Here is a 24744-nt window from a genome sequence, read left to right on the forward strand (position 1 = left end):
TACGGGGCAGTGAAAACGAGCTGTATTCTTTCTTATCTGAATTTTGCAATGAGATGTGTAATCAAAGGAAATGGCAGAAAGGTGTGCAGGAATCTTAAGTGCCACATAATTTCAATTTTTAAGTTTATTAAGGTGTCCAAAACAAAATATCATAAGCAATGAAATACACATTGAAATGTAATATGTAAATAATAAGAACAATGGCTTGATAAGCTGATACTAAATGCAATAAAGGCTTCTTCAGAGACCTTTAAAAAAAACAGCATGGGAGATTCAACCAACCACCAGGGAAAGGGGTTCCATAGGTGTTGTGCCTAATAGCAAAAGGAATGAGTGCCATATGCTTCCAACCACACTCCTGGAACTTTCAATAACCCAAGGGAAGAGGAGGGCAGAGGCCTAACTGGAAAGCAAGGGACATGTTTAAGCAGGCAATGTTGCTTAAATGGAAACACAACTTACTAACAGATGGCATCTCGTTCAGATGTTAATCTGTCATCCTAAACCACACTAGAAGTTTTCACTTTCTATATAGTAATAAGTTAGAAATCATGTCAGAGTGAGTTTTACAGCTGGACAGTTGGAATCCCTTAAAGAGGTGTGAACACCCATGGCCAACGTCCTGGTGGTATTGAGCTTCAGAGGATTACTAGTCATTCAAACATGAATACATTCCAAACATATACCAATGGAATCTGCATTAGACATTTTGTTCTAAGGGAAGAAATTGTATATCATCCAGAAAATAACTGAAGACCTTTCTTCCTAATGGAAGTGTGTTTGTGTGTGTGCATGTGTGTGTGCGTGTGCGTGTGTGTGTGTGTGTGTTTGTGTGCGTGTGTGTTTGTGTGCGTGTGTGTTTGTGTGCGTGTGTGTTTGTGTGCGTGCGTGTGCATGCGCGTGTATGTGTTTGTTTGCGTGCGCTCGCATACACACACACATACTTGTATAGATACATATATATACATGTATTTGTAGAACTAAGGACCAAGAAGGGAGCCAGGTAGAACATAGGATACAACAGAGTATGGGAAGGAAGAATTACCCCTAGGTAATGTTGAGTATGTCCTGGAAGGAAGAAGGCAAACTAGTTCAGTAAGCCCCACAGCAGGTTTATAAATCAGTGCAAAGGTATATTATGGCCTACTATACCAAATGTCGAACAGATCAAACGCAAACTCTGGATTTAACTCTGCTAAAAGGAAAACAATAACACATAGCAGTTTCCAGCTATAGCTATAATCCAGGTTTAATGCGCAGTAAAAAAACTCCAAATGGAAACAAGTCACATATAACTAAATGATCAAACTTACTGCTGAAATTGTAATATGTAACATCAATCCATTGGCTTAAAAGAGAAAATCTAGTAAACAGTAAGTGCCAAATCTGGACAAAATAGTATGTAAAAAACTGAAGTGCAGTTAGCCAGAATAAAAACCAAGTTAGCCTCCATTAAAAAAAACAAGTTTCTGTGTGGCTAACTAAACAGACCACCTGAAGCATTTCTTTCAATGCTCTCAACTGAGTGATACAAGAAGAAAGGATTTAAGTTGAGATGAAACAGCACAAAACAGCAATAAAACTTACAACTCCACAGAAAACTGCAGAATTAGACCAAATTAAAAAATGCCTCATCCAGCTAGTGCGCTCTCAAGAGGTCTACAAAATCACTAAACCAAAGCCAGAGCAAGCAGGCTACCACTTGTAAATAGCCAGATGGCAAAGCAGAACCATACTCAACTGAAGAACCAAATTAACAAAATAAAAACATCAATATCACAAAAAGCCAAGCAGAGGATCAGGAAACATGGTAACCATTTGAAATGTCAGGGCCCTCTAGAGCGAGTCTCAAAACACAGACAGTGAAAGGCTGAAAAAGTGAACTTACAAATACTAAGTCCCAGATGGCTATTTCTCTGAATATTCTCTTTTCAACGATGTATGGAGATCTCGGAGTTGGTATATATAAGTCTAGGGGGTATAAGGGGCTTGCCCCCACCACCACCATTGGGGGTGCAAGAGAGCTTGCCCCCTGCATAAAAGAAGTTTAAAGAAGAAGACCAATCTTCAAGATTCATTCTTGTCCTGCAGTTTTGGTCTTTTTTTCAGCATTTCGAGTGCCTACACACTGAATATCGTCAAAAAGAGTGTTTCTTTGCAAAATAAAACAAGCAAATAAAATACTCTGTACCAGTTGAAAAAGATATAAACTAGGTATCTAACAACAACCATCCTGCCCCTTATAAGCTCTCACTGGAAAATGCATATATCATCAACCCTTCCTTGCCTTCAAGAATGAAGCAGAATGGGGGAATATCATGTTCTTTTCAGTGGTGAACACAATGACCTCCAAGATGCTCCACTTAGAAGACACAGAAAAGACAGGATTCACTCACCATCAACTAAAGTAGCTGAATAAAGAAATGTCTGTTAGACATCCAGACCTATGATTCAATTCCAGAACACTAACTATCTGCAGAAGGTCATGAACATATCCTATCCTGTATGCCCAAGTACCACACCACAACCTGGTTGCTTGATCACAACAGGTGGGGGCTCTGGTCTCATCTCACCTATGAACCACAGCTTTAAAGACAACAGCACTACCCTCATCTTCAGCTGGTTTATGCAAAGGCCATATTTCTGGAGTTACCTCCTTCCCTGAATAAGGAGGAAAAAGAAAAGCTCTCCAACCCACTAATGAAGTATCTACTATCTGAACATACAGTGGTTTTGGTTGCCAGACAGGAATTCCACAATGAGATTAGAAGAAATCAACTAACACTCAACAGTCTAGTGGGACAACAGGCCCACAAGGATATGATGCTTTGGAGTAAATGACATCTCAATAATCACTGCAACACCTTCAAACTAAAACACATAGAAAACAAACTATGAAGATAGTGGCCACCATAAGATCAAGAAGCACAGAAATGCTGGGACCCAGACCAGTCACTGTGAACTCTCCAAAGTCAACAAGGCTATGAACTCAGAAACTCTCATTGGTGGCAGGAATGGCAAACATTGAAAAGTGCCTAACTTTATCCCAATAAAGGCAACCCTCTGGCCTGAGGCCACAGAGAACTCCTTCAAGTTTGTGGAGATCCTCATGACCTGAAACCATGAGATCGTTCAAGCAAAAAATAATGGCAGGATATCCCTTTGCTCAGCTACCTGAACAAGAAGTTCCTCCTTCTGTAAGGTTTCTACACAACAACTACCATTCTGGTAAACATGTTGGCTGTACAGAAAGAGAAGAGATAAAATGGCAGCTCTACATACTGAAAGCAAATCTTATTAAAGGCAAACTGAAAGAACTTCCTGTGAAGACAATAGGCAATGATGGCATAAAGGACTGTACCAAGTGACACTATCCATGCACATTGCAAAAGGAGAGGTGTCATCTGGAATTTGACATACCAGACACCATTGTTGAAGTCCAGAATGGGAAAGAAGAGAAACCAACTAACCCATTAAAAGAAGAAAGATACAGGAGAAGAACATTCAAGAGAAAAGGTTGTATAGCCCCTTTGCAGAGTAGTCTAAGCCTGTTTTTAGAATTCTGCCATGGTAGCCTGGTTCCTGAGCACTGCTCTTTCTAGCAAGGACCTAATTGGCCATGACCACAAACTGAACCTTCCAAGCCTAAGTGATGGCTCTCCAAGCTATAGCAAACTTTAAGAAAGGTTTCCCATAACCAGTCTTACAGCGTAGGTAGGACTATAACTGCTGGAGCAGTGTAGGAAGCCTTCTAAGTGGTTCAGTGATTGAAGTTAAGCAAAGAAATTCTGCCAGATGCTTAGGGGCCTTCTTTAATCTGTTCAGTGCTAATATAACTGATCCTGCTGTCCTGACCATAGCATCAGCACAGTCAAAATTACAGTGAGCTAACCCAGATTTGTGCCACAGAGAAATAAAGCCCCGACTATGACTCAGGTGAATGGTATTCAACTAGTAGCTGGGGTGCTGGTGGAGTCATGTAGGTGAGGATGGAAGTGAGAGAGACTGCTGCCACCTCATATCCTGATGGTGGTCCAGTCTGCTGCAACTCCAGACACCTACAGCAGTGGTGTATGGCAAGAAGCAGTATCAGCCAAGGGAGCAAATACATCGCATAGCGGACAACTGTATAGATAAAGAGTTTTGGCTTGTGGGGAAGAATGTATGCACCCTCTGAAGAAGTCATTACAGAAGTCACAACTGTCAGGGTGAGGGAGATAGGTACATAAAGAAAGAAAAAGAAAAAAGAAAATACTTGCTTTACAGAATATGACATTATCACTCTTGGCAGTCCTGCTTTGGCTTCTAAGATGAAAGAATGTGCCAAAGGGAACCCACTCTGAAGAAGAAGAAGAAGAAAACAGGGATTGAATAGGCAGGTAGGGTCTTGCCCCAAGGAGGTATGAACAGATCTACAAGAATATCAAGGTGAAGGTTTGAAGGTCATATGGAGTGTGAAACCTGAAAATACATCACAATGGGCTAACACATTGTATGAAAGCCCACTGTAGAAGCCAAAATAAGACTGTTTCAGTTTCCATGACTCTATACTATGGAAGATATGCCAGTTCTTCCATGACTATGTCCACAGGGACAACCGAAAATGGGGCGGGTGTGCCAGACAGTGAAGGGAGTAAAATCTCAAAGTTGTAGACAGTCAAACATGTACTCTTATTATAAGCATACCTATATCACTATACTGAATTCATCACAAGGATCACTGATGCAGGAAATCAAAATAAAGTATGACTGAGAGAGTACCTAACAGGGCATCCACAGCTTCAGTAAGTGGGTGGAGGAGCAAGCAGTAAGAAACACCATATAGTACGTCTAGACTGAACATCTGGAATTATTGGGACAGCACCTGTTGCTACATACAGTCGGTGACCAAATTTGAAGAATTTGTTGGAAATGGCAGTATCTGTAACTACTAATGGACAAATTAAAACTTTAAAGTGTGGATGATGTAACCAGTGCCAGTCTATTAATGTTTTGGAAAGAGGTGACATTTTTAATTTTGTGTTGAAATGCAGGAGATGTGGCAGATATAGTTGCCAGTCTACAGGGGTGGTTTATTTGGCTACTTTTAATCCGTTTGATGCTTTCTATACTGGGAGAAGAGAAAATACATTACTTAAAAGGATCTATCAGCATTTATACAGTTAAAGTACTTTGGCAAGACAAACAGTAAATTGTCCTAGTTTTAAAACATTTTTTATTTTCTGGACTTCAAAGAATTAAGCCATCCATTACAGTCAGATCACGGTCCATAGGAAGGGTAACGGGAGTGCCCTCCTCAGCAGCCATGCCAATATCCCATTATTTGGCGGTCTATCTTCAATTAACAAAAAACATTGTTTAAAGCAGTCAATGTGCACATTTTAATTTTTTTTACTCTTGCATTGATCACAGAGCTTTGGTTTTCATTTAAAACTGTTACTTAAAATTTTACAAGAAAAAAAATCTTCAGCCATTTGATAAAAGAAACAAAAGTCTCTCAGTGAAAACAGACTTGCCATAAGCAAGAGTAAACTCCTTTTCTCTTTACTAATTAGCATGTACATGAAGGGCAGAGGAATTCAAAAGACAAATGTACAACGCATTTTCTAACTGCTTGGGACAGTTCACTGGATACAGAAGCAGCTCACAGCCATACTCATCTAAACTACATAAATACCAGACAGACTGTTGTAGCCTAACACAGTGAATGCACACCTGTGTGCCTGCAAAAAAAAAAACAAAAAACAAGGGTAGTTAAAAATGTATTCACAATTAAAATATTAATATTAAACTCATGGATTTCATGTAGTCCAGTTTACTCACAGCCAAATAATAAACACTGTCAACAGTCAACAAACAAGGAAGCCAAAGACAGTACCCCAAAACATGGCTCATATGATGATATCTTCGTTTACTAGAGTCAACTCCTTTCTTTACACCTTAACTACTGTGGATTGCTGAAATCAAGCACTTACACATACACACACACAATGACCATCAATTACAGCCACATGCATGACTATACAACTCGTGAATAAATACATTCATATGTAATAGGCCAGAAATGTATCTTGGCTTTCTGCTGTGAAAACCATACAGTGGAAGCCACTGCAACCTCCCCACCATCCCACGCTCTCAACTTAGCTCAGTTTAGAGACTGAGACTTAAAAATTAGGCACACATTTTATGTGGTTCTCTTATATACTTACAAAGTAGTTATAATAAGATTTTCCCCAGCAAGCATTTTCTGAAGGATACAAAATTTGAAACTCATGCCTGTCATTATTTAATGATGACATTCAACAACAATTTGCCAGAAAATCACACATTTTACAAGGAATGGACGAAAGCACCTCTCATGTTCCTTGTTCAAAGGTTCTGGACAAAACCAAAAATAATTGGGAACAAAGGCTCAAATTTTAAATACAATTTGCTTTTATCTAGCTACAAAGCAGGTAAACTCACTGTACAAAGTACCCCATTCCAGGGATGCCCCAGGAGTACTGACTTGCCCAAAAGACATGCAGTGGGCAAATGGAAGTGGAAGGATACAAACACTTTACTTTTGGCTACAGGAAGCAGTTTGTTAATAGCTTAATCAGTTTGTTAATAGCCTTATTTGGCAGACAACATTAATTAACTTGGAATACAATTTCTGAAACACTATGAACATCTAGTGACTAACACTACGATTGACTATTATCCTCAAGAATTTATCAGAAAATGAAGAAAGTAAAGAAGGTCTGGCAGTACAGTCAATTAAGGCTCTAAGTCTTTAATGAGGTACTTCCTGTAGTCAATGGTACACAGTATACTTGCCTACTCTATGACTCTGATCAAGCACTTACCCAGACAGTGCTGCAAGGGACTTGGTAAATAAAAAGGAGAGCTCCTGGGACTTCTTAGTTTATTAAGAGGGCAATCTGTATGTATTTTCTGAGTGGCAACTACAATAATGATTGTGGTACTACTGATTTATTGTAATTCACAGTAATTTACCTGTGTTTTCTGTAATTATCCAGAAAGGAAGTTTTCACGAGGAAGAATCTGATCACAGGAGTCAATTTTCTGAAGGAAGAATCACCCTGGAAGGGCAGTCTTCTGAAGGCAGATCATCCTGGATATATAGGCATAATGCCGAAACACACGCACTCACACTCACACACAAAAAACCTTGTCCTCTGCAAGCTCTGCAAAAATCTCATCTCGTCAGAGGATCCCTTGCTACAAATGTTCCTGCCAGCAATCTCCTGTCCTATCCATCATCTCCTGTCCAAGCCATCTGTTCTGCACACAAATCCTGCAGACTACCTCCACTCCAATCTCCTGTTCTAATGCTCTAAAAATTGCTTGGGGGCTATCCCTGGCTGAATCTCCTGCTGTAAACAAACACTAAAGAAAAGAAAAATAGTAGACCTTCGTAAGTTGTATCTCCTGATCGAAACCAAAAAAGCCCATGGACTATCTCTGCTCAAATCTTGTGTGATGTGCTCTAAAATCCTTCAAATCTACCATGCAACAAGACTGATGCTGTACTCTCCTGACACAGAGATGCTTTCGCTCCTGACGCTGTCCTGGTATTGAAGTACTTCCTGAAGTGCAATCCCCTGTAGTGCTGTGCTGATGAGTGTAAGCTCTTGTGCTTGCTGGCGTGGGATCTCTCTGAAATGGAACCTCCATATGATCAATGTATAATTTTTTAAAGGACAGGCCGAGCCTCCAAGCCTGTGCCCTATGTGGCTACCTACGGTTAGGTTGCCTTGTGCTGAATCTGGCCCTGCATTATTGAGGGTGATTAGAAAACTTTATTGGGTCATATAGAAACTCTGTGGCAGTTAAGAACAAATGCTTAAATTTTCCCTGGTTTAAATGATACCTTTTGTATTACAAATGCTTTCAAATTAAGGGCTAATAAACTGTAATTTTAATGTCCGTTTTTAATATACAGTTTGTATTTTATTTTGTCTAATGTAAAATCTTTAAGGCTGACTGGGTTTGTTTACTCATGTGATCTGCCTACAGAGATATTTAATGATGTGTACTGTTACTTTTATTTGTTCTGATGATGTCCTGATTATGTAAGGAGGACAAAAGCAATACATTTTTGAATTCTTTTGATTTTTATGTGGTTACTGGTCCTGTGTAACTTTTATTTTTTTTTTTGCATGGTTAATTAAATCCATATAGGAAAAATGGCACTCAAGTGTATTCTGTATCTCAGCATCCAGGCATAATTTCCTGAAAGTTTCCTAAAAGGGTTTCTACAGATACTTAACCATGACAATCTATAATGTTTCGTTATACTCTGCTTCCATGATAAATTAGTATAAGACTTCTTTTCAGGTAAGGACTGCATCATCACATGACTAAAACATATTAGTATCAAGTTGCCACTCCTGCAGAAGCAAAAATCACACGTTCTTCTCTTGAATTGAAATTTATATTTATCTGTCTCTGGATCTACACTTGGGCCAATCCAACCCTATCGCAAACAAAATTAAAGTCATACACAGTGATAAACATTACATAAAATAGAGCTGAATATTTGTCTATATTTCTGAAATCACCAACTAAGTGCACATGCACTTTGTCCTAAGATAGTTTCTGACTAACTTAGTACAAGACCGAAACATAAAACTTTACCCACACAGATTAGCCTTCAAATCTGATCCCACAGCAGCTGCTCCATGCATACATCTTTTAAAGCCCTTTGTCTGCACTGCTCAAAAGTGGGGAACTCTGATTTCCAGCGGTATGTTACAATTGCTATGCATTTTTGACCTACTGTTAGCAGAAAAATAAGTATACAGATGTCACTTTTCACTTCTGATTAGGTACCAAGCATTTAAAAATACCCACTCAAGTCAGTTAACAAGACGTATACCAGATATCCTTCAGCATTTCTCTTACTCCATTCCAACAGTGACAAAAGTGTTTTCAATCCCCTACTTTGACTTTTCAGCACATCATCTGAGGGAATGGGGCACTACTGTGTATACTTGAGCTAGTCTACATACTGTCAAGAAGTACTAATAAAAATTATTTTCATACAAAGGCCTTCCACTGGGGACTAGTAACTGAATTACTAAACACCTGCATCAGGATCACCTTCCACAAGCTCTAGAATGATTCAGATTTAGAAGGGTGTTAATGTATCAAGGTTTTATTCAGCCTGGAAAGTAAATGTGCTAGAGGACTTCCCAGTTGTAACTGTTCACGAACTAACCAGTTTAAACATTTGGTTGAAAGTAAAAGGTGAATAAATTAATGGCTTTTACTTTAGATGAAAATGAATCTAAAAACTGACATAGTTACTGCAGGCAGTTTGCAAAGGCAGAAGAAGCATAAAAAAATAGGAAACAGTAACCAAACATTAAAATATGGCAAAATGACTTTTCACACTTATCCATGTTTCTCAAAATGTAGCAATAATTAATGATCTTGCTGAGACAAAACACTGGTACTGGCAGCAAACAAACCAATCAGTGAATGACATTGTTAAAATATACGACCTAAACAAAAAACTACAGTAGAGTGGTGATAACACTGCAATGCACTGTTACAGATAAAGACTGCTGAGTGAATTTTAAAATGCGTCAGGCTCAAAAGCAAATATCTTGTTCAGTGAAATAAATCAAATAATACATTTTAAACAAGGGCAAAACACAGTATTAAGCATGTACATGATTCAACAGATATTTTTAAATTTGGCTTAATATAGTAACAAATTTGTCAAAGTCATACCTCACTTTCAGTCATACAATGAAAATGCAAGTTTCTCCAATGTGCCACATAACGTAAAAGATAGTTGTAGTTTATGGGGTTGCAGTACAGATGGACACTGTTCGGTTTTATTAGAAGAATAACATCTGTAATATGCAAAGAAAGCACCTGTTAAGATTTCTGCAAGTAGTTAAATTGTCCATCATACATTAATGCATTGTACACCATTAATTTCCTCTACATTCTAAGGCTAATTGTCTAAATGTCTGTGTTGTTTAATGTAGACGTTTAACACATTTTGCCCATAAATAGTTCACATTATTTGCCCAGATGAATAAAATTAAGGCCTGTCTGCAAAACGCATACTAATCTATGACACAGTAGTTTATGCCACAAAAGGCTTTATACAAAGCAAGTGCTCAATAGGCCAAGTCAAAATTGCAACTCCTGATTGTGAGTGGCTGGGAGTTGCCTGGAAGTGGTTTGTTGTGGTAAGGAGCAGAAAAAAAAAAAAAAAAAACAAGAGCATGATACAACCATTTAGACATTATCGGTGTTGATACTGACTGTCCCTTTTGCCAACATTCATAGGAAATAAACAGTTGATCAAAGCTCCTAAAGGGCTTATTCCTGTGAAGATAGTATCTGAGCTACTTGTGCACATCCACAGTGTGCAAAATCCTCTCTTTCTCATTTTTTTGGATCAGGAAAAAAGAAAGGAGATTAATAGCTTAACTCAAAGTAAACTTTGAAATCACTTTAGGCATAAATGAAAAACTTGTTCTCAAAGACACACTATCTTTACTGAAAATGAGAAAAGAATTCACTGTAAAAGCTTGTAACTCAGATATTTTTTTTCAGAAGTCATAACAATGAGTAACACTGTTTTCCAAGTTAACTTCAAATCATCCTAGTAAGCTGGTTGAAATTAAAAAAAATTATATCCCAGGGAGAAGTCACTTGCTTTCTTAGTCGATGAATATACAAAACCCCTTTCAAAAATTGCTTAACTTGTGGTGCATGGAAAGGGGGTGGATCTAAAGCAGACAAGCAGAAATGGCTGAAAGATTAATCTTAATAGAAGAGTAAGAAAGGCCATAGGATAGCAATTCACACACACGCAGAAGAGCCAGAGGCACCTGGGCCTTAAAAGGGCATGGTTCTAACTTGGTCACCAACTAGAAAATCTCTTCCACTTATCCATATATTATTTTCTAGAAGCAGGTTTCTTAGCCTCCACTAACACCTGCTTCACACCCTCAGAAAACTGGTGCCTTTTTTCTGTGTGTGTGAAACAGATATTAAAGGAGGCTAAGAAACCTGCTACTAGAAAACAGGTGCTTAATTCAAAGAAATGCTGGATAAACACACTTTAATTAACAACTACTCATCACATTTCTTTTTCTCTTTAAAAAGCTATGTTTTATAGTAGACACCATTGTAAACAGTTGCTTTAGTTGTTGCTTATTATTGTTCCTTTAGATATATATTTGTATTACATTTCTATTATCATATATTAAAGTTTTGTTGTTAAAGTTTTCAATAAAAACAATTGAGAAAAAAAAAGAAAAGAAAACAGGTGCCTTAAGGTACTAAAGTTTTATCATTTAGGCAGTACACTGAAGAGGATGAAGGAAGGCGTCTATCAAAAATTCTGTCTTGTGTGAGTAAATCCATTCTGTGAGGAAGCTTGAGGTAACAGGTATTGGCCTATTTGAGAAGAAGGAAGAAAGTACAGTTTTGTCTCACCAGATATAATTGTAGATGTTCAAGTAGATCAATGTTGTAGTACTGATTTTGGATCTTCCTACCATGCAGAAGCCAGCAACTGGTCCGATTTCCAGAGTCTTTGTATTGACCCTAGTCGACGGACATCTGATGATCAATGTCTGGACATCAGGGTATAAGAGGAGTGTCAGTTGGCGCCATCTTCAGGTCTTTCTAACCAGTGAACAAGCAGTCTGATGCCTGAGGACAGCATGATCTCCCCAGTTGTCTGAAATTAAGTGAAAAGAAGGAAAATCATAGGAGGCAGAGAGAGGATAATTAGAAGTTATGTCCTTACCATAACATTCCATGTGGAGTGTTCATCTCGCCTTTGTTCTTACACATGGGTTCGCAGCCGATCCTCGGCTCCGTGTCGGCCGCTTGCAAGCTCTGCATCGAGAAGAAGCTCGAGACCAACCTAACTCCCACAATCCCCCTCTGCCTTTACCTCAGATCTAGTTTGCAAGCAAACCAGCAGTCAGAGAGAGAACACACTCATGCAAAAACTACATAACTGCAAGAACACTTATAGCTATATATACATATGTACATACATATATACACAACAACTGCGAATGCAGAAGCAGAATAACCCAGACCAGGCACCAAACTGTACGTTCTTCCTGAGGGTGGGAGGGTGGGAATGTAAGAACAAAGGCGAGATGAACACTCCACATGGAACGTTATGGTAAGGACATAACTTCTAAATGTGAGAGTGTTCGATCTCGCCGTTTGTTCTTACAAATGGGTAGCGTCCCTAGCTCCATGTTCCTGAGGAACTCATGGGAGAACGTTCTTGAGCACAGTGGAACCAAAGGATGCCCTGTCCCTAGAAACCCTGTCCACCTTGTAATGAGAAATGAATGTATGTGGTTTAGACCAAGTGGCAGCTGCACAAATAGTGTCTAATGGTAAGCGAGCTGCATGAGCCAGGGATGTAGATACTGATCTTGTAGAGTGCCCCTTGGGTTTGGCAGGTAAAGTTTGTTCTGAAGTAGCATAAACAAACATAATGCAATCAGTTAGCCATTTGGAAAGGGTTCGTTTAGTAACTGCTACACCTTTCCTGCTGTCCGCAAAGGCTATAAAAAGTTGATCTGATTTCCTGTGATCCTTTGTTCTATCCAAGTAAAATCTAAGTTGTCTATGAACATCTAACTTGTGTAACATATACTCCAACTTATTGGAGTGATTTTTGAAAAAGGTAGGGAGTTCAATGGATTGGTTAATGTTATTAATAGAGCAGACTTTGGGGAGGAAGGATGGATTAGTGCGAAGAGATACCCTGTCAGAGTGAAAGATCAGATAAGGGTGTTTAACAGAAAGAGCCTGAAGCTCTGACACCCGCCTAGCCGATGTAATGGCAACCAAAAAGAGGGTCTTCCACGACAAATACTTCAATGGACAAGAGGAAGCCGGTTCAAACGGAGGCAACATCAATTTAGACAACAAAAGGTTCAGATTCCACGGAGATGTAGGAGTTCTAACTGGTGGTCTAATATGGGAAGATCCTTTTAAAAAGGCCTTACAAAGTCTGTGAGCCATAATAGGTGCCCCACATTCTTCCACATGAAAGTTGGAAATGGCAGCCAATTGTACTCTTAAAGTGGCAGGAGAAGCTCCTTGGTGGAACAACTCTGTTAAAAACTCCAAAATCTTGTTTAAAGGAGCTATAACAGGATCCAAATGCTGTGTATGTGCCCAGAAAACAAAAGCGCTTCCATTTACTAGTGTAGGTCTTTGTAGTGGAAGCTTTATGAGAAGCCACTAGTATATTCTGAACTGCAGGTGACAGAAGATCAGACCTGGCTAAGTAGGGAAGCGGAGCAACCAAGCTGCTAGATGGAGTGACAAGAGCAAGGGGTGGGGAGCCCCTGACGAGTGGGTCAGTAGATTTGGCTCTGGGTCCAGGATCCAGGGTCCCCGAATACGGTGTGCCAGAAGAAAGGGAAACCAAATTTGATGAGGCCAGAATGGGGCAATGAGGATAATCGTCCTTTGCAGGTTGTTGGCTTTCTGCAGAAACTTTGCAATCAGGGGAAAGGGAGGAAAAGCGTACAGGAGACCCGGGGGCCAATCGTGAACCAGCGCGTCCCTGGGGACTTCCCCTGGAGGGGGTAATAAGGCAAAGTAGCTCCTGCATTTGGCGTTCATTGGAGACGCAAAAAAGATCGCAGGAAGGCTGGCCCCACTTGCGAAAAATCTTCTTCGCAACTGACTGTTTTAGGGACCACTCGTGAGGCAACAGAATTGCTCTGCTCAGCCTGTCGGCTATGACGTTGGATGACCCCGGGATGTGCGTTGCTATCAGAAAGCGACCCGTGGACTCCGCCCATTGCCAGATTCTCATGGCCTCTCTGCATAGCTGATAGGACTTGGTTCCCCCTTGTTTGTTTATGTACCAGACTACGGACATGTTGTCCGTCTGAACTGCAATAGTCCCTAGAGGAAGAAGGGGAGCAAAGTGTTGCAACGCTAGAAACACTGCCCTCAACTCTAGAACATTGATGTGCAGATTGTACTCTAAATTGGTCCATTCGCCTTGGATTGTCTGTCCCTGAAAGATGCCCCCCCACCCTATCAGGGAAGTGTCCGTGGTCACCGTAGCTGTCGGCGTGGGTAGCACAAATGGTCTTCCGCTGGAAAGGTTGCAAGTCCGAAGCCACCAGGCTAGGTGAGATTTGCATGTATTTGTGATCAGAATTTCGTGTGTCAGAGGTAGCTGTTGGAACGACCATTGTGCAAACAGTAGCCATTGTAGAACTCTCATGTGCAGTCTTCCCAATGGTATCGCAATGAGAGAAGCTGCCATGAGACCCAAAACCTTCAGAACCAGTTTTGCTGGGGACTTTCTGGATGACAGAAGGAGAGAAATGTGGCTTTGTAGTGAGGCTATCCTTTCTGGAGGAAGTCTTAGAATTAAATGATGCGTATCTAATTCTGCTCCTATGAATGAGATATGCTGTGATGGCTGTAGTGAAGATTTTTCGAAATTTACGGAAATTCCGAGATGAACACAAAGCTGTAGTGTGTAATCCCTGGCCTGAATGAGTTGATGCTGGGTGGTGGCAGAAAGGAGCCAGTCGTCCAGATACGGAAACACCTGGAATCCCAGGCGTCTCAGGTGAGACGCCACCACTGCCATGCATTTGGTGAAGACCCTGGGGGCTGAGGTCAGACCAAAGGGCAGGGCTCGAAACTGAAAGTGGCTGGCTCCCAGCCAGAAGCGCAAGTGATCCCTGGACGCCCTGGCCATTTTGATGTGGTAGTATGCGTCCTTCAGATCTATTGAGCACATCCAGTCGTCCTTCTGTAAAAATGGAAGGATCGATTGAAGTGTGACCATTCGGAACTTTTCTTTCTTGACGAAGGTATTGAGGTTGCTTAGGTCCAGAATCGGCCTACAGTCCCCTGTCTTCTTTGGAACTAAAAAGAACCTTGAGTAAGTTCCGAATCCTCTTTGGTCCGCTGGGACTGGTTGGATGACTCTTTTTTTCTAGCAGCTTTGAAATTTCTATAGCTGCAGGGTCTCGCAGATGGGGCGGCACATCTGGGAGTCTTCTCTTTGGAATTGGGGCCAATAGGAAGGGTATTCTGTAGCCTCTGGTAACAACGCTTTTTACCCAGTTGTCTGATGTAAGATTTTGCCAGGCCTGAGGGTATAAAGCTAAGTGACCCCCGACTGCCTCCAGAGCAGGACAGTCGGGCCTGCTCTCAGGAGTGCTGGAAAGGTTTCCCAGGGGGTATATCCCTGTCACCTTGGTTTTGCGGACCCCCTCTGCCGCCAGGGCGGCATCTTCCACCTCTGCCCCCTCCTCTGCCTCTAGAGGGGGCATCACCCTGTGTGCCTGGAAAAGATCCTTGGGGTTTTCGAAACCACATTTTTCCACCACGTTGCCCTTTGGGGTACGGTCTGGATGGGGTGGAAAAACGGACTCCGACAGCAGACAGAGTCTTTCCCTCCTGTTCACACCGGGTAAGGGTCTCCTTTACTTTGGGGCCAAAGAGAGTGGCACCATCAAATGGGGCGTTAGTAAAGGAAGACTTGAAGGCTTCCGAAAACGAACATAAGCGCACCCAGGATTGTCTACGAAGAGCAATCGCTGAAGCTGCTGCCCTACTCGATCCTTCGGCTGCGTATGAGATCAGCCTCATGGACGAGTTTACAATGGATGTAAGGGTATTGAGATGTGCTGTAACTTTCTCTGAAACAGCAGCATCTGTAGTACCCTGGAGGGTATCTCCCAACTCTTTGATTAGATCCCTCTGTAGCCGTGTGAAGTGGGTCAAATAGTTCAGGGATCGCATAGAAAAAGCCGCTGAACTAAAAATGCGTTTCCCGTACCTGTCCATAGTCCTAGAATCTTTGTTAGGGGGATGGACAGATGAGGAAGATTCCGACATCTCCTTTTTCGTGGCCGCTGCCACCACCATAGCGTCCACTGGTACTCCCTTTGTTAGATAAGCCTTATCCTGAGGGGCAGTAATATACTTGTTAGGCTTTCTAGGGACTGGCTCCACCGTGTCAGGCGTCTCCCGCCTTCGAGCAATCAGCTCCATCAACACATCGAAGGGCGGAGTGACCCAGGAGGAGGAAGGGCGAGCACCGAATGCCTTCAGCAAGACTGACTCATCCTCAGAAGGGGGAAGGGATTGCCAATCACCTCTCTGCTTTAGGATCTCCAGGATGTCAGAAAAGGAGACATCCTCTGAGGGTGACTTTGGGGACCCTTCTGACTCATCCAAGTCAGTGTCCGATGTCAATGATTCTTGTGGAGAATCCAAGTGTCTCCTCTTACACAATCTTTTCCTAGGGACTTCTTCGGGGGGAGCATCCGAAGAAGCCTCCGAGGAAGAGGGGGCACCCTCCAGGGGTGGCTGAGACACAGGTGCTCGACGCTTAGATGTAGCCGTGGGTGCAGAGGAGGAGAACGGTCCTTTATGGGGAGGAGAAGCTGTTTCTGCTGATGTGGTTGTCTGGGTAGACAACACCTTCCTCATGAGGTCGAAGGCCCCCGGGTCCCGAGTTGAGGTATCTCCCGGTTCTGAAGAAATGGGAAGAAGCCCCGAGACAGGCACCGAAGGCATCGACCCCGAGGACGGAGCCGAGTCGATCCGAGCCGAGGCCCCGAGAGGGAGCGTCGGAACCGAAACGTCGGTCCCAGAACCAAGGATGGATCTTCGGCTCCGAGACTCCGGTACCGGATCCGACGGAGTCGAGGTGAACGGAGCCGACCGAGAGAAGGACGGTTCTGGCACCGAGGGTTCCACAATCAGCAGGTCAGCCTCTTCCGGCTCCGAAGACTGGACAGGTCTCGGAGGAGGAACAGATGGAGATAAGGGAAGGCCTTCGAGTCTCGACACCAACTGAGAGGAGACCGAGATGAGTTTGGATAAGGCCGTATTCTCCATTAACTTCTGCACCACGCGGTCTACATCGGTGTCGGAGAGGGGTCTGGAAGAGCGGCGAAGGAATCGAAGACGGAGCCGACCTCAACAGTGTCGGGGGAGGGAGCTCCGTCACCGGTTCCAAGACTCGAGGCTCGGAAACTGACAACAGTTGAACACTCGGTCCCGAAGTCTGTGGAACCGGTGATCGAACCTTAACTGAAGAGCTCGGAGCCGATGACCTGGGCTCCGACGTCTTCGATTCCTTCGAGGATTTGGATGCCTGGTCTGAAGCATCCAGAGCCTCCTGAAAAGTAGGTTTTAAAGACCCTATCCATAAGTTTCCTGCGCCTATCTGTCATGACCCTTCCACTGAAAGAATGACAAATTGAACAGTCTTCTTGCAGATGGAGAGGGCCAAGACAGTAGACGCAGGAACTATGATTGTCAGTCACTGACATCTTTTGCCCACATTGGCAATGTTTAAACCCAGATTTAGCTTTCTCAGACATTTTAAGTTAGAAACAAGTCAAGTCCAGTAAGAAATGTCAATTCCGGTAAATTAGTCAAATCCAATAAAAGGGTCAATCCGGTAGTCAATCCAGTAAAGGGTGGGGTTAGGCCCCGAGGGAAAACTCTAATAAAGTTTAAATAACTTTATATGGAACCGAGGATTCCTCGAAACTAACACACACACACACAGTCTCTCAAATAACTTTTTAGCAAAATGAAATTCTTAGAAATACAAGAAAAAATATATAAATCTTAGCTTAAGGTTGCTCGAGCTCATCAAAGTGATGCGAACGCTGCAGCGGAAAACTAGATCTGAGGTAAAGGCAGAGGGGGATTGTGGGAGTTAGGTTGGTCTCGAGCTTCTTCTCGATGCAGAGCTTGCAAGCGGCCGACACGGAGCCGAGGATCGGCTCCGAACCCATGTGTAAGAACAAACGGTGAGATCGAACACTCTCACATTGGGAGATAAGAGGACTATCTGAAGAAACCATCTACCCCTTGCACCTAGCAAGTAGGGGAGGATGGTCAACAAATAGAGGGTTTGGAGGATGGGAGTACGTACTTCAACACTGAACTACTTGAACAGCTACAATTACGGTAAGTGGGACACAACTGTACTATGTTTTTCATAATTGTTGCAATACTGATTCTTGACAGGGCTCCCAAAGCTAAAAATGGAGATGTGGTTCAGCTGTACGACCTTAGGAAATAAGATTTTGCAGTATGGTAAAAGCAAAACCTGCTCTAGCTGTAGCGGCATTGCCTAAGATTATAGTGTTATTTTGAGGGTATGCACAGAGATCCATATGGCTGCCTCAGGGATGGCCTGGAGTGTGGTGGTAGTTGCCCCATGTTTGGTGGAGTGGGATTTAATATGGTTGGATAAATCCTTTCCATGGTGTGAGTAACAGCACTTAATGCAGTTAGCTATCCATTTTGAGACGGTTTGCTTGAAGACAGGTTTTCCCTATTTACCCTATGTGAAAGTCACCAGCAACTGCTCTATTCTATTAGGGCTTTTTGTTCCATCTAGATAGTAGCTGATCAGCTTATGCACATCCAGTGTATGAAGGACTTATTCTGTCCTGCTCTGTGTATTTGGGTAGAAGACTGGCAAGTAGATAGCCTTATTTAAAGTAAGCTCTAATACCACTTTAAGCATAAAGGTTGTATTTGGTGACCCTATCCCTGTGGAAGACAGTGAAAGGTTCTTTGCATAGGAGGACTTGCAACTCAGAAACTCCCCTAGCTAAAGTCATAGCTATGAGGAAGGTGGTCTTCCAAGTTAGTATCTTTACAGAGGCAGCAGCTGCAGGTTCAAAGGGAGGCATTTTTTAAGACATAATTTAGATCCCATTCCTTCTGGGTTGTCTCAAAGTGAATCACCCCTTTTAGAAAAAAGTTCCATGTGGGAGTATGAGAAGATAGGTGCAGCATTATTCAGGCAAGCTAAAACTGCAAATGCATGTACTTTAATTCTGGAATAAGAAAGTCCTAGTGTAAATAGGCCTAAAAAGGTACTGTGAGACTGAGCTGATTTCTGCTTGAGTGGGATCAGTGTCATTGTTATGGCACCAGGTGGAAAATCTTTTCCATTTTGCCATGTCTGACTTTTTGGTATTGGGCTTTCCTGCTTCTCTTAGAAAGGAGAGCACCTCCTTGGAGTGCAGTCAACTGGAGATTGGCTAGGTGGGGATGGAAGGCAGACCACATTGACCTGGCTGAGGAGATTCATCTCCTGCAGTAGGGTGTGGAATCTCCCCTTGAGTGTCAAAAGGAGAGAGAACCAGTGTTGTCCTGGCCATTAGGGGGCCACTAGGGTCATGCTGGGTCTGTCCGCATTGATTTTTGTTAGTAGCCTGAGAATCAGAGGCAAGTGCAGGAATGCATGCAGTAAACAGTTTGTCCATGTGAATAAAAATGCATCTGTTTTCCAAGCTCTTGTCTGTTGTGTTCTGGAGCAAAACATCTGCAGTTTATTCTTGTCAAGCGAGGTGAACAGGTCTATTAAGAGGATTCTCCACTGTATGGTCAGATCCAAGAAAACCTATCTTTTCAACATCCACTCATTGATATCTAGAAGATCCTTGCTTAAGGAATATGCTAGGGTAGTGCTTTGTCCTGGAATATAAAAGGCTATGAGGGTTAGCCCTATCTCTTCAGCCAGCATCCAAATTTTCCTGGCAAAGCTGCACAGACGGTACTACAAAGATCCCCCTTGTTTATGTACCACATAACAGTGGTGTTGACTGTCCAGATTTAAAGTGTCCCAGGGCTAAGGTTTGTTGAAAGGCTTTTATGGCCAGGTAAACTGCTAGTAAATCCTTCTGTGTACATGCAAGTTCCTTTGTTGTGGGGACCATATGGCCTGTACCTTCAGGACACCTAAATGGAATCCCTAAGCTATGTATGCGCTGTCCATAATGATAGTCTTTTCTGCTTCCAGCAGAATAAAGTTTGCTCCTGGGTTCTTCTGTATGGTGTTCCCCCAACACAGGAGTTCTATTTTAGGGCATGAAAGGAGGGACAGCAAATGTTTCCAATGGCTGACAGTGTTGTTCCCAGACATTTTTTTAAGTACCATTGACCTTTTCTCGTGTGTAGCTTTGCGAAAGGGATCATGAGGATGCATGATGCCATATATCCCAGTATACTAAGGAGTTCTCTAGCAGAGATGAGCTGCTTTGGAAGCAGAAGAGTCAGGTAAGCCTGCAAGAAAACAATTGTGTCCTGGGAAAGAAAGGCTTTTTGCTGAATCAAGTCTATGATGGCTCCCAGGAAGAGGATCCTTGTTGGAGGGACAGTTTGATACTTTAAGATTTAGAATAAGACCTACCTTCTGAAAACAATCTACAGTGATATGAAAGGCATTCAGGGTCTCTGAAGTGGATCTTCCCTGAATGAGACAGTCATCTGAGTAGTGGCAAATATGGACTACTACAGTTCTGCAATAGGTAAACAGAAGAGTTAAACTTTTTTTTTGAAAATTATGGGGGCAGTAGATAGTCCAATTGGTAAAGCACAGAACTAGAAGTGGCAGCCTATTGCTACAAATCATAGGTGATTTTTGTGACCGTCTGCTATGGGGGCATGCAAGTAAGCATCCCTTAGGCCTATGGTGACCATGGAGGCATCTTGCAAGATCATGGACAGTACTTTTTGCAATAAATATTTTGAATTTTGGGATGTTGAGAAGTGTACTTAGTTTTGAGAGGTCCAAGATGGGTCCCCTAGTGCCCTCTTTTCTTGGGACGAGAAAAATCCTTGAGCAGAAACTTTTCCTTTCTTGTTCTTGATGGACATGCTGAATGGATCCTTGTTGAAGTAGCTCTTTAAGGATAGCAGCTAAGTGACTTTCCTGCTCTTTTGGTGGTTTTGCAATGTCCGATAAAAGTTAAATTTCTCTGAATTGAATATTAGTACCTCTTCTCTTTGATGTTGAGGATACACTGATCACTGGTGATGGCTTTCCACTGCATTTGGAAGGAAAGTCTCCTTGCTAGGGGTCTAGGAGGGATTGGAAGGTATAGGAGAAAGAGAAGTGGACATAATCACACTTGCTCTCGGTGCTGAGTGGGTTCCTTGAAGCCCCCCACCCTTTGAGAATGTTTTGGCTGCCATCTCTTAGATTGTCTTTTTTTACCACAAGAAGCCTCCCCTTGCCTTGTCTATGTGGGAAATGACAAGGTTTTGAAGAGTAGCTCCTGCTGTACCTCAAAGTCGGAGATAGGTAGAATTCTTTAACAGTTTAAAAAAAACTTGTTTAGTTGGTGGACCAAAAGGGAATTCCTTGTACAAAGGACCATCTAGTAGTTCAGCCTTTACCTATTTCTGATGTGGCTGGGTCGTGAACCATGCATATCTGTGGATGACAGAACTTGTGGCAGATCCTCTGCAAGAAGCATCTAATGTATCATAGCTGCATTTTAAGTAGTGTCTAGAGACTTGTAAGGTGGCTCTGGCTATCTCCTGAATTTTTGTGGCTAAGGTCAAGATAATTACGCATATGGAATTGACAATCCAAAGCTCTGATAACTAGCATGACAGAGACATAAGTTTTCTTCCCACATCTGTCTAGTAATCCGCTTTCCCTGACATCAGATAGATGTCTTGTTGGCTCTTTAGGACATTCAGTGGAGACAACAGAAAGATAAGCCTTCAGATTTTTATAAACATGCTTAGGAGTTTCCAGCACTCTGTAAAACCTGTCTGGTTTCCTTAGAGTGGAGGGTAGAGAATCAGGGTGTAGGGATATATCTTTGAAGACATCATCTAATACAATATGCACTGGAGAAACAGCCAGCAGTCTGGAAAAAGGGAGACTTAGGAGTTCTCTGTAGTGGGCCTGGGCCTGGGCAAACTGCTTATTTTGACAAATGAAATCCCCCTTCATTCTATGCAGGGTATCCTCGAAGGAAAGGTTCTTGGGGAGGGGGCAGAAACGAATGTGTCCCCAGAAACTGAGAATGGGTAAGTTTGAGTTGTTTAGTGTCCAGGCTAAGACATTTCCTCCTAATCCTCAGAGCTGGAAGAAATTTCCTCTTCCTGAAAGTCTACTTCCCTGCTCCTTTTATATGGAGACGTCTCAGAGGTGGACGGAAAAGATTGCTCTCCAGATTTCATGACAGCCGTAAGCTCCTGTGCTATTTTTAAGGAGGGCTTGGGCTTTGATCTGCACAGAAGTGGTCAGAGGAGGTGATGAAGCAACTTCGCTTTGATCTGGTTGCCAATTTTATAGGGGTGACTGGAGGATGTGGTTGCCCAAACATAACTTCAGTAGTCTGTTAAGACAAGGAGTCTTCCTTGGTAGACATGGTACAGATGTCAGAAGCCAAGACCTGCAGAGCGACCTCACACAAAAATGGCATGTAAACCATACTGGCACTCAAAGGTAGCCAGGAAAGCATGGCGGACTTCAAGGGGGTCATGCCAAAGGGTTCAGGCCTAGAAGTCACAGAATCAGGGGGCTGCAAAGGCATCTCACCTAGCTCAAACAACTTTTTCGGAAACATCAGGGTCCTTAGCCTTTTTCCTTTTCCATTTTTTTGGAATGATGCTAGCAGTTGCCAAAGTCTGCGGAGGCCCTGCGGCAGCCACAGACTGCACCACCACCAAGGAATCCAAAGAAGATGATTCCACATGGGCGGCAAGTATAGTACCTCAGCCCTATGTGTTAGAGTTTTTGCAATGAATTTTGCATAGTCAGTACAGTTAGAGACATTGAACTGAGGCCCAAAGCAGAACAGACAAAATGAATTAAAATCTTTATGCAGGATTTGCTTCTCACACTTAAAAAAAAGAATAGTAAACAATTAATTCAACACAAAATTAGTAGATAAATTTCTCCAATGAAATTGCTTAGCTGACTGGAAGTAGAAGAGGATCTCTGGGAACATGAGCCAACCAAGGACTGAGAGAGTTATTGAGGACACAAGAAGCAAATGGGACTGCATAACTAGAAAGAACAGAAGATCATGCTAAAGGACACTCCTCTTAAACCCTGACACACAGACATTGGTCTTCATCTCTGGAAGTCGGGGCAGTCACAGGCTTTTGCCAGGAAGTCTCATGAATCAGCACTGCAACACTGACTATTAAAAAGATCTACTATTGCTTGGTCCAAAAGGTAATCACCACAACTATTTTGGGAGTACTTCTGAATCTTTAGAATGACCCTGGTTATCATTGGAAATGGAGGAAAGGCATGCAGGAATATTCCCACCCATGCTAATGAAAAAGCATCTGTCTTCCAGGCCTGCTTGCAAGGAATCCTGGAGCAGGATTTCTAGATCTGCCTGCTGTAAATGGGGGCAAACAGATCTATATAAGGGTTCCCCACAATTGGATCAATTCCTGGAAGACCCTCTGTGTCTGCTTATGAATGGCACAGTGGTGCAGCGGTAGCATTGCCACCTCACAGCAAGAGGTTCTCCGGTTCGATTCTAGGCTAGGGTGCCTTCTGTGAGGAGTCTGCATGTCCTCCCTGAATTCGTGTGGGTTTCCTCCGGGTGCTCTGGTTTCCTCCCATGTTACAAAAAAAGTGCGTCTGGAGTGTTTCTCCCTGGGCCTCCGCTGAAAATTGACTTTGTTCCAAGTCAGACTTTCCCGTAAACAAATGTTAAACAAATAAATAAACTTGCAACAATGTTTTGCACTGACAAGGATATAAGAAGCCTAGAAGAACAGAATGCAGAGTTGACAGTTCTCAGGTTACCAGTGCCCCCTCTGCAGGGTAGTTATATCTGGTTCCCCCGAGTTTATGTATGCCACCACTGTAGTGTTGCCTGTGATTACTAGCAAAGCACCTGCACTCCAAAGATGGTTTACAGATTTCAGAGCATTTATTAGTGTTATCAGTTCTTTGACATTTGTGTTTTGATTTTTTCTGCTTTTTTGACAGATCTTGGACTTTTAACCCCTTGGATACAGCTCCCCACACAAAGTCGGAGGTGCGTTACAGACTGAGTAGGGGCTAGAAGGGAAAAAGGGAGACCTGAGTTGGGAGACAACAGATTCACTCACCAGACTATCTTCCTTCCTTTTTATACACCTCGGCACTGGGCTCTGGAAGGATAGGGGCTGCTGGTTTTGGGTACAAACTGACTTGATGGATCATTTAAAATGTTCTCATATGAAGTCTGGCTAAAGGAATCATAAGAAATGCAGATGCTATCAAACTTAGAACCTGTATGTATTCCCTTGGGGGTGTTAAGAGTCTGGATGGAAAATGACAAACTATTCCTGAGAAAGAAAAGTCATCATAAGAGATGTGTCTAGGTCACATTCTAGAAATACTAACCTGTGAGATGGAATGACAGATGATGTTTCTAGGTTCACTTGAAATCCCAGACTGAGAAAAAGGTTCTTTACCTAAGAAAGAGATCCTTCAAAATTCCTGAAAGAGTCTGAAGAAATAAGTCAAATACAGAAAGATGCAAATGCCCTGTAACATGTAAAAGCTACAAACACTATGCATTTTGCAAACACTTTTGGAGCTGTTGACAACCTCAAGAGTAAGGCAGAAAATGTAAACTAGACTCGAAATCTTTAAAAACTTGCCTGAAATCTGGAAGAAGTGGAATGTGATTATAATCATTTTTGCTGCATTTAGAGTTACTAGAAAACTAAAAGGAGAAATGAGAGGTATCAAGGATTGCAGACAGAGAATTCTTAAGGTTTAGATCATGTCTCCATGTTTCTTCTTTTGTTGGCATCAGAAATATTCAGTAAAATCCTTTCTTCGTTTGATACAGAGGAGCAGGTTCTAGCACCCCTTCAGACAGAATTTGCTCCAGAATAGGAGAACTACGGGGGAGTTGATTTAATGAGTGAAGAGCGATACCTTTAGAAAGG

General features: G+C 42.3%; 1 protein-coding gene across 1 annotated transcript in view; it reads right to left on the minus strand.

Annotated features, from left to right (window-relative positions):
• The window catches only part of DNAAF9 (dynein axonemal assembly factor 9), a 2711795-nt gene that overhangs the window by 2391510 nt on the left and 295541 nt on the right, over positions 1-24744 (minus strand). The window contains exon 4 of the mRNA XM_044064082.1: positions 9745-9869. Coding sequence (XP_043920017.1) covers positions 9745-9869 — 125 coding nt within the window. The remainder of the gene's footprint in view (positions 1-9744; positions 9870-24744) is intronic.

The sequence above is a fragment of the Protopterus annectens genome, chromosome 2.part2 (genome assembly GCF_019279795.1).
Source record: "Protopterus annectens isolate FY-2018-M chromosome 2.part2, PAN1.0, whole genome shotgun sequence".
Lineage (NCBI taxonomy): Eukaryota > Metazoa > Chordata > Ceratodontiformes > Protopteridae > Protopterus > Protopterus annectens.